Source organism: Mangifera indica, chromosome 6, assembly GCF_011075055.1.
Source record: "Mangifera indica cultivar Alphonso chromosome 6, CATAS_Mindica_2.1, whole genome shotgun sequence".
In the NCBI taxonomy this organism is placed as follows: Eukaryota; Viridiplantae; Streptophyta; class Magnoliopsida; order Sapindales; family Anacardiaceae; genus Mangifera; species Mangifera indica.
Genome location: NC_058142.1, coordinates 2748187 through 2759658, shown reverse-complemented (window position 1 = coordinate 2759658; position 11472 = coordinate 2748187). Strand labels below are relative to the sequence as shown.

Sequence of the window (11472 nt, the reverse complement as noted above, 5' to 3'; positions counted from 1 at the left end):
TTTAACTTTTATATATGTATATATAAAAATTTATGTTTATGCAATTTTCTTCAATGCGATTGCCTCTTTCTATGACAGGAATGAATGGTTAATATAATCAAAGCAAAATTTCGTAGAAAATTCATTTAATCGCGTGGTGGAGGGTTAAAAGTGAGTTTTATTAAGCCCGAGCTTAAGTTTTAATTAACATGTTATTAAAATAATATTATTTTAATATATATATTGATTAAAATAATATCATTTTGTATTAAAATTTTTAATTTACAAATTTGACAAGTGGCTCAAGTTAGTTTGGAGTTGACTCATTTCGGATTTGTTTGAGTCAAATTCAAATTTAAATAAGTTTAATTCAAATTTAATCCTAACTAACACATCGACTCTTATAATTTCGATATGGCGCAGTGGTTGGGTTTTTCTGAAGTGTTTCCAATTTAAGACCAATAAAAAATGCTCTACTTTTTGGCGTTTTCATGCGATAGTTTTCAAAATTTTATTCTATTTTTCCGGAAGAGCATGTATTATAAAAATTGAAATAATTTTATTTATTTTCATACAAAAAACAAAAACACATATAAATTTGAATCGTAAATTTAAATTAAACTAAACTAACAATTCAACTTATGAATATAAGTTAAACCAAACCACAAATTTAAATTACATAAATTCGAATTAAATTAAATTGAACACTTTATAATTCAAAGTTTTAATTTAAAAAATAAGTTGAATTTTTTAATTTGAATTTGAATTTGAATCGAATTGAACCAAATCAAGCTAATTTATTAGACTTCAGCCAATTTGTTTTAAATTTAGCCTTAATTGACAGATAAATTCCAAAATTTTATTAGATCTTATAATTAAAAATATACTCTACAAATTTGATACAAAATTTGAAAATATTAATTTATGCAAACAACTAAGAATTATTTGATTTGACAAATATCAATTTACCCTAATAGAATAAAATATCAATTTAGTTCCTGTATAATTAAATACCAAATAATATTACATGATATAATATCTATTTAACCTCTTTATAGTCAAATTTTTAATAAACCCACATCGTAAATATCACTTCACCTAATGTATAGTCAAATATCAATAACACCCTCATATTAACAAATATCATTATGATAATTTTTAGTTAATGCCAGGTTAGGGTTTACATAGAATAAATAAAAGATAATTTTGTTATTAAATACAAAATTTAGTCATATTTATTCAACAACACAAAATATGATCAAAATTCTGTTTTGATATATAAAATTGCGATTAAATAATTAATTTCCTATTATGAGATATTTAGCTATTTATCTTATTAATTTATTTATTAAAAATATATCAGTTAAGTTAAATAGTGGTATTATTTACACATTCACAATTATTAAATGATCCTTAATTACGGAATCATGAGTTATGGATGAATCAATCCGTTATCACTCCGTTAGTAATCACATCCTTTCTATTTTCCCAACAAATTTACATAATGGAGATCATTTTCCATCATTGTTCTCCTGTTATTATGGTGGGTTCAAGGGCATAATATAAATGGGTAGGGTTAAGCAAGAATCCTCTTTGATTGTCAAAGTTAAACCGATGACATATGTCTTCAATGTAATGAGGTATATAAACTATGTCTAATAAAAAATTATGACAATTTAAACAAGTATGATATGCATACGATGAATATAAAGAATATATTAAATATAAGTAAAAACGTTGATTTCACAATGTATACCAAAGTAAGGATTTTAATCATCGCGTGTCATTCATCCTCGCAGAAATGTGAAAGGTTTCTAAATTATTTTGCACTTTAGAAACTAAGATAGTTATGTATTCAAACTTCTTAGTAAAATGCACGAGAATTGTATCAAATAAATTACTAACTACATCTATAAGCTAAACATGTAATAACTCGATATTTGACTTATGAGCAAATTGACCGTATTTATAAATTAAAATTCTTCTATCACGAAACATAAAAAATAATATATTTTCAAAGTTTTAATTGTATCAATGATCCGATTAATATGTTATTTTTTATTTTAAGTATTATACGGTCCCTTTCTATTTTTATTTCTTACCATTATAAGATAATAATAACTTTTTTTTTCATGATTTCACAATTATATATTTTTTATATTCATAAAGTTTGTTATTTTTTATCCATTAAATTGGGATTTAAGTGTGACTAATTACGTAATTATTTAGTTATTTTATTTATCCTATAAATAAAAGATTATAGAAAGATTAACTGACGTCAATGCACAATTTACTCCTGTTTCTTTTTTCGGAAATTTTAAGCAACATCATCATCATGACTCATCCAGAAATTTATTATATACTTTAATGTAATTATGCAAGAATATTTGTTTTTATTCTGCGTATTTTTTAATGTTATATGATGTAACGCAGCTCGCCATTATTTTAGATATGGACGAAAATTATAAAAGGCCGAAAGACTTATTCCTACGAAAGGTTTAGTGTACATCCATGCTTATATTTATTAAATTTTAGGTAAAATGAAAGCATTTTAAATTAAAAAAAAAGATAAATTTTAGTAATAATTAAATTTAACAAATAAATAAATATCTATATTTTTAAAATTTTACAAATATGAGGTTTTATATATACTAAACCTTAGTGGGAATAAGTCTTTTGGCCATTATAAAATAATGTTTATGTGAATTGACCTGACTCCTTTATTTGTGGCTTCCGTGTGTGCATTTCACATCCTTGACTACTAATTTGTTTTCTGATTTGAAATTAAAAGTGGAATCTTAATTTTCATCACAAAATTATTTATTTATTTTTCATAATATGTGGCCCAAACCTCTCAATTCCTTCCACGACGTCGTTTGATTTTCTAAAGTGAGCTGCTAAATTACGCCAAGTATTTTTTAGAAAACAACGAGCTGTCACCTCCAGAGGCAACACAAGTCCACTTAAAAAGCTAACAGTTGCGCAGCCGCCCCACACCCCACCACCTGCAAGCTTTTTTTTAAATTAATTATTTGGCGGTTGCTTTTCATGGTCGTGGAATATAAATACGATTTTTCAGTTGTCTGTTTCAGCCTCTCGAGCGCGATACGTGGCGCATCACGAGGTATCGCCTTCTCTCTCTATAATTTAAATCGAACGGTGGTGGTGGGATGTGGGTCCTCTGCTTATCATGACAGCTTTAACGCAAACCGCCGGCGTAACTGTCTGTCTTAATCCGCCACGTCAGCTTTGCTCACGGCTTCTCCGCGCCGTATTCATTGTGTTTTACATATTTTTTAATTATTATTTTAATAATGCATGGGTGTCGCATGTCATCTTAATCATAAACATGTCATCCCATCATCGCATGGATATCAATTTCCACATAATTACTTTGTCATAAATATAATTTATATATATAAATAATTACGTTTTATTATAAAATTAAATAATTATAAATTAAAAATAAAATAATATTTAATTATATAATAACATAATATTATTTTTAAGTAAAATTATTATATAAGTAATATTTTCGATGAAAGCGTTTCATATTGAAATGAATTTAAATAAAATATGCGAAACTTTGCATAGATATTGACGAGAAAATATCGGGACCCACCAAAAGCGGCAGCCGCACTTTCCCATTCCACTTCAAGCGGCGGCCTACACGTGGTCCCCAGTTTTGTCTGCTTTGCCATTTTTTTTGCGTCAAGACATGAAGTTGTTGAATCACATCAAACACGCGCTAAAACTCATGGCCGTAAACACGTGAACCCTGACACGAATCTCTACATACCCAGTAAACGGGGAATATGTCCTACCAATACACCCTTTCTATGCTCACGCGCTTTTCATCACTGGTCAACATCACACGCCAAGATTAATTTTTATAATATGACAATGAAGTGCACGGCGGTCGGCCACCACTCATTGGTGTGGTACCAGATTTACAATTGTACTATAAATAATATTTGGTGGTTGTAACAACACAAAATTGATTAACTCCAATTAATTAGACACATTTCTCGTAATTAATGCTCAAATTTAACTTTTCCATGGTTAGTAATTGTAATTTTAACTAAATAAAACAATTATCTTAAAATTGTCAAAACAAGATTACAATAGAATTGTGAAGTGGGTGCCTAATTTCAACCTTGAATGAATAAAATTATTATATCAAATAAGGTAAATTTTAATTTTAATAACAAATTTTATAGTTATTAAATTAAAAAAATTAAAAATTAACTTAACCACATACGTGGTATACTGTTTTGGTTTAGTCATTGAAATGAATTCACCTATGAAGTAGGTGGCATGCCCCGTGACGTTTCTGGTAAATGTAATGATGAAAACGAATCTACATTCTCACCGTAACTAATTTTGGACAAGTGTCCATTTTTTACTTGTACTATTAATTGTAAAGGGATAAAGAGAAATAGAAATTACTACACCCACGTGGCAGCGAGTATGAGACATTCAGAGTGCCGTTACGCACTGACACATTTCCGACAACGACAACATGGTCGGAATATCGATTGCCAAGTTTCTGGCGAAACACCGCCGTTTCGCCATAAGGAAAATATTCATATGAAAAGAAACATAATACAGGAGGAATATATCTCTGTTAATTTAATTCATTTGATTTTTGTTCTTTTCTTTAAAAGAAGAACGATAGAGTAACTAGTCATCAACAACAGTGAAGAGAGGCGATGGTTTCTCTGTTGCAAAAATGGTGGAGATCAGTTACGTATTAACATCCGTGATCAAAATCACAACAGATCACATAAAACACTGACCGTCCTTTTTTTTTTTTTTGGGTTTTTCTAGCCTACTTTTCTCCTTCCCTAAAACATAAATGCAAACATAAAAGAAATTTCTTTGATGATATCCGACAAACGCGCCATTAAAAAGTCAGGCGATTTCTTGTGGAGGAAAATTAAGATCGAAATCGAGGATTCTCCTTGGCTTAACATCCTGATGGTTTAAATCAACGATGGAGGATGAATCGGAGTCACTTAGAACACTTCCGTTACCCGCCGCGGCAGTGTGGAAACTATAATTCTGTTGATTATCGAGTCTGAGCCGTTGATACTGCTGATTCTTCATAGCAGCAATAGCATCAAAATAGAACACCTGATTCCCAGCACCAAAAACACCGGCCAGGGGCTGAAACGGAAATCTAACGGCGGATTTAAATCCACCACCGCAGGCTCCAGCACCGAGATTTAGATCCAACGGCGGAGAATCATCCATCAGAGCTGGCTCCCTGCTTGATGATTCCACGGTACTACTCTGACTCGGACTCTGATTATTACTGATTTTCTTTGTTACATTCTCACAAGGCAAAGGGAAATTAGTTTTTGCTTTAGCGCCGCGAAATTCCCGGGCGGCGGCATCGTAAGCTCGAGCAGCTTCTTCAGCCGTGTCAAAAGTACCTAGCCAAACACGGCTCTTCTTGCCGGGATCTCTAATCTCGGCAGCGTATCGACCCCACGGCCTCTTTCTCACTCCCCGAAAATGCACTTCTTTAGCGTTCACGCCGTTATTTTTTATTCCTTCAGTTTTACCGCTAGCCGCCGCCGCCTTATCTCTGGGCGCCATTTCTTTGGTTGTTTCTCAGGTTATTTCGCTATTAAGAATTCTGTGTTAAGAGAGAAGTAACAAGGTAGGGACGCAAGGGAGGGAAGAAGAGGCGAGGTGATTTTATAGATAAAAGAGGGGAGAGAATCAATGGGTAGGGCACAGTCAACGAGGAATTTGACTGTGGGCGGCTGATAAGAGGGATAGTGTGTGTATTATGGTGGGGTATTATCGTCATGTTGGTTTCCGAATTACGTGGCATGTGGGTTGTCGAGAGAGCAGATAACCACATGTACTATAAATCAATCAATTCAATTATCTAACGGCTGTAAATGCACACTTGATTTTGTGCAGTTGATTTCCCACTTTCCACTCTCCCCAGGCGCGTTCATCTACGCAGTTAGTTTACATTTTTTATAAATCAATAAGAAAAAGGAGCGTGGGTTCGGAGAGAAAGTGGAAGAAAATTAGCCGGTTTGAACAAGTTGTCGGCATATTCTGCTGTCTCGCCGCGTGACTTGGATTAGTTGGTTAGATTTTTGGATTTGAGTTAGAGGAGAGCCGTGGCCGGCAGGCTGGCTGCCTGCTTGTTTCGCTCTTCAATCTCTTTCAGGGTTTTATTAAGTTCATGCCTTTACCCCCTTCAACCGTCCGTTTGGACCAACAGGTGTTGCTCATGCACCAATCAGAATCCAACACGAGTCATTTGTTCCTTACGCGTGTTCAAGGCAAAACGTAGAAAGAAATACCTAACGCGGCTACCACATGAGTAGTTTCTGATACCAGCATCAATCTTACCTGACAGCTCTCACTCCCACTCCTACCTACATTAATTGACTTACACGCGCCTCAAATGTACATTAAAATTCTTTTACGATTTTACCCTTTTTTGTTTTTCAAAAAATGTTAACAACTTTGAGGACTGACGAATGGATATCAGTTTCATTTGAATTGAAATGACATAAAAGGACAAATGCGTTTTGAACTCAAACTTAAAAGACGTCATTAAATGGACAAATCAGTTTCCATGTTTAAGATAATTTGACTAATATAAAAAAGTACCATATTTAGGACCCAAATGAGAATGTTGACATATATATCCTTAGTGGAACCCCTGTGCTAATTAATTACTTTATTGATTGCAATTTGCACAGTAATTCCAATTATTATATGTTTAGGTGGCAAATTTTCATTCGTCAACATAACTTGAATTAAGAAATTTCAAACAAAATTAACCTCGGATAGATTGGCACAAAATTACATGTTTAATTATAATTAAGCTGTTAATCTACTTTTTGTGACAGGGTACATAAAATAGACTATAATTGTTTAGTAGAAGATAAGAAACAAAGAATCATTCCATAATGTCAATTTCTTATCTACGTATCAACATGTGTAGAGATACGGAATCCCAGAAATGATAAAAAAAGATGCATTGTTATGTTTCCTAGAACAACCACCGTAGATTTGGCTACTGCACAGTGCGATGCCCGTATCTTTCACAATAGGTCAAATGATTATTTACTAATATAAATTTGGGTGGAAGCACAATTTTTTATCGGTTAATTATTAAAAATTTAAATAATTATTTTTTTATTAAATTTTATTATTATTACTAAAAAAAATTATTATTTAATAAAAATATTTAAAAAAATAAAAATTTATCATATTTTCACTCTTTATATTTAAAAATTAACAAATTTTTTTTACCCAAAATTTGAAAAATTTATATTTTTTTAGGGTTTTTTCAGCACACTGTCAGTGCCTAGAGACAACAGCGTTCTCCCTTCCTCTCTACTTCTCTTTTAGCTGCGCTCCATTTTTATCTATTATCCGTAAAGAAAAGTGGCCAACGAAGACATGTCTTAGTCTCCAGAGGAAGATCGGCTTCATCAATCGCCAGAAATTGAAGAGGAGGGTGAGAGAATGCAGTTGTTGCTTCAATTAGTCATGGGTAGAGTTAGATTCGAGCCGAGCTGAGCTTAGCTAAGGTTAGCTTATTTTGGGTTTGAATTTGGCTAGACTCGTTTTTCGTTATTAAAATGATATCGTTTTAATATATATTGGTCAAAACGACGTCATTTTGTATCAAAAATTTTAATTTGAAAATCTGAAGAATAGCTCGAGCTCTGCTCATTTCGCACTCGACCCAATGGAGCTTGAGCTGGCTCGGCTCAAATCCAACCCTAGTCATGGGAAACAGTGGTTGGAAAAATCTTAGGGGAAAATGTTTATTTTTCAATCTTTGAGTGGAGGGTATTTGTTAGATTTTTGAATCTATGGAGGAAATATGATAAATTTTTAGTTTTAAAAATAGTTTTATTAAATAATAAATTTATCTATCAAAATAATAGTAAAATTTAACGGATAAATAAATATTTAAAATTTTGATAGTTAATAAATAAAAAATTAGGTTTACACCACATCTTGGGAGGGAAACAGTCATTTGGCCTTCATAATATTAGCTTTATCTTAGCAACGTGAAACACGTTGACTAGCAGGTGTCCCCAGTTTGTGGCTGTAGGTTTTCTTTTTTTTTTTTTAATTATTTAAATTTGAAAAACTTTGATGAATGAGTGTGGTTTAGCCACCATTGCAGCAGCTTGTTGGGCAATTTCATGTGCCTTTCATTATCGTTTACACTATAATTTACAATTGGTTGGCACCACACCAGCAGAATTTTGTGGACCAGGCGTGTGAACGGGGCCGCATGATCAGGCCAGTACTATCGCACCGTCCAGGAGTCAATGAAGTCAACAGTGAAGACATTTGAATTTCTTGTGGGGTGGGAGCTTGCAGGAATTAATATGGCGTGTTGACTATCGATTGAGTCAGACTGTTAAAGTTGTTCGGACTTCATGTTGACAGAGCACAGAAAAATTGAATATCTTAATCTCTATCTCTATTCTGTTTTCAATATGAGAATAAAGAGAAATTCTCTTTCCTTCTTGTGAGAAAATTTTCTCTCCTTCAACTCCACATCCCGGTGGGGAAATTATCTAGATTTTTTCCTCTTTTATCTCTACTAACAAGTAATGAAATACATATTATATGTTAAGAGATATTTTTTATAATTTAAAATTTTTAAAAATAATTCAGTATGTAAGAGTTTCAAAAATATGTAGAAAGGAGGAGACAGACCAAGGTGGGGACAAGCCAAAGAGAAGATGAGTTAAATATATATTTATCTAATTTTTAATTACGAAAATTTTAATCATCCTCGACTTTGTTTTCATTACATTCTTTATAAAAAAAACCCCTCTCCAAACAAAGAAGGGTGGGTTGAAGGTTGATTTTGTGGATTGAATTGTCATATCTTTAAGTCATTTTCATGTCGGAAAATAATATAAAGAAGTTTTCTTAAGATATGTGGAGGTTAATTTCGTGTGTTCATGTCGTCTCTTCGCCATAATTCATTGCATTAATCTACGCAAGCTTTTGACTTTGGTAAGTATAATTTAGAATATGCTATAGGGAGGTCGTTTTGTGTTCCAATTCTAATTCAATTTCCTTGCAACTTCTTGTACTAATTCTACGTTGTATATAAAACTATATGATAAATAATGCAACTCAATTCTTTCTTCATATCAATTTTATAATTTTATTGATTTATTTATATTATAATAATTATAATATGATATCATAGTTTAGTTGACAGCTGGGTAGGTCTTATTTTTGGTGAGATCGCTTCCACTGTAGATATATATATATATATATATATATATAATTCCAGTGATCGAGCTGGACTTTGATTTGAATGATTTCATTATTGAATAAGTCTTTTTTTATTTTTTATAATAAAAAAATTATTTAAATCGGATTGTTTTATTGGGTTAGAATTGATAATATTTAATAAGATAAACTTTATGATTGAATTAAATAAGTTAAAAAATTAATTTTGATAAATTATAAAAAAAATATTTAAATATATATATATATATATATATATATATATATATATATATATATATATATATTTCATTCAAAATTAACATGGGGGATATTAAATTAAGTTTTATGTAAGCCTTACTTGTGAGCCTTATAATACATGTACTCTGCGGATACAGAACAACTCGTGAACCTGCAAATAGGCTATAATTGGTCACTTATATAAAACAAGAAAGTTGGGGAGATTAATTTTGGTACGCATAGAACCCATTGACAAAAATCAAATAATGTTTATCAACTTAGTTCATTGAACCAAGGAGAAATTACAGCCTAGCCGCTGATCATCATGATCTTCAACACACTATCACATTCATGACACCTAACTTGCCTAACACAAAATTTAGTCAAGGTTGAGAGGTGTTGTAAGGTGAAATTCCTCTTTGGCCAAACTCGTGGAAAAGCACCGAATGAAGTGATTAACTATAGAAATAACAACTAATAATAACATGGCGTGCACGTAATTGTTCTTTGTTCAAAGAAACCAACCTACCAATTTACATTTCATCTGCATCTCACACACATAGTGAAAAATAATAACTTTCTACATAACAGGATATGATCTAACTATTCTCATTAGACAATTCTCTAAAATCGAGTCATTTTTAAAATATTTTTTTTTTTTGTAAATTTCAAATACACTCTATTGGAATACTTTTCTAAGGTTGTCAATAACATAATTATTGATATAAGCTCTCGAGCAACAAATCAATCTACATTAAAAATATTTTTGTGTCTGATTCACACACAATTTTTATTTTTTCATTATAGTTAATAGTAGAGTAAATTAGTCAATTCTAATAATTGTTATCGTAATTTATCTTATGTAAAATTTTAAATCACGTATGACGAGAAATCTCAATAACACAAAATAAATATCAATAAAACTATACGTATCCACTTTGAGTATATAAATGTATACATACTTGACATGTGTCATTAAGTGATTGAATGATTTTAAATTACGGACAAAATAATACCTAATTATATGATAACATATCATATATATACTCAAAAATAGATACGCATAACATTGTTTAACAAATATTCATGTTAGTTTTTTATATATATATACACACGCATACATACTTTGACAATAAGATGAACAACAGGCTTGAGCTTCAAAGAAGAACTTGTCCAATTGATGATTGTTCAACGAGGGCCAAACCTTTTCTTACCAACAAATTATATATATTTTGGTTCATAGTGTTGATTATTCTAGTGTGTTGAAACATAATTAGGCTCTATCCTGGAAGCTACAATGTGAGATTTGCTGTACAAATTGAAATAAAAAAATTTTGGCTTGTTAGGTGTGATTCGTATTGAAAAAAATAAGCTTTTTGACTCTTTCCACAATCCTTAGTTCTACTACGCCTGTAGGCCCTGACTTGAACGTTGCGTGCACCCTATTTTCTGATCCTGGTGTCATTCTTTATTGTTTTGTTAATTAAAAAAATATCGACCTCTATTGCCTTAACATTACGTTTTGGATAAGGTAACCAAAGTCCACTCTGAAATTTCTGATCTCCTGGACTCTGGCCCAAGATAGTTGGCCCAACTTTAAAACTAGAGATGACATCATGTGGGGTAAAGGAGGAATACTCTAGTCTCTGTCTTTAGGATAATTGAGAATTTTCGTCCCTTCACCACGTTAAAATTTTATTTTCCTTTGAATACATAAATAATAATTCAATTTTTTTAATTAATTTAATATTTATAAGTTTAAAAAAATATAAAAAAATATAAATATAGTAAAAAGATGGACGGAAGATGTAGTTTTCCTCGTCCTGATTGCGTCCCCTCCCGGTTATCTTTGAAGGAGCTCCGCCGATCCGAGAGGACAAGGCGGTGCTAAAGGTTAAATTGCCATCCTACTTAAAAGATGCCACGTGGTAATATGAAAAGACAGCCGCCCACCAGCAGAGGGAACCACATTAACATATTCAGAAAGTCAAAATTCAAAAT

General features: G+C 31.5%; 1 protein-coding gene across 1 annotated transcript; it reads right to left on the bottom strand.

Annotated features, from left to right (window-relative positions):
• Positions 1-4598: 4598 nt before the first annotated feature.
• LOC123219582 (ethylene-responsive transcription factor 4-like) lies at positions 4599-5686 on the bottom strand. Its single transcript, XM_044641587.1, has one exon. The coding sequence runs from the start codon at positions 5581-5583 to the stop codon at positions 4894-4896; it is 690 nt and encodes a 229-aa protein (XP_044497522.1). The 5' UTR covers positions 5584-5686; the 3' UTR covers positions 4599-4893.
• Between the last annotated feature and the right edge of the window lie 5786 nt (positions 5687-11472).

Excerpts from the sequence above, each read along its gene's own strand:
- LOC123219582 (XM_044641587.1), bottom strand. The coding sequence starts at position 5,583 with ATGGCGCCCAGAGATAAGGCGGCGGCGGCTAGCGGTAAAACTGAAGGA.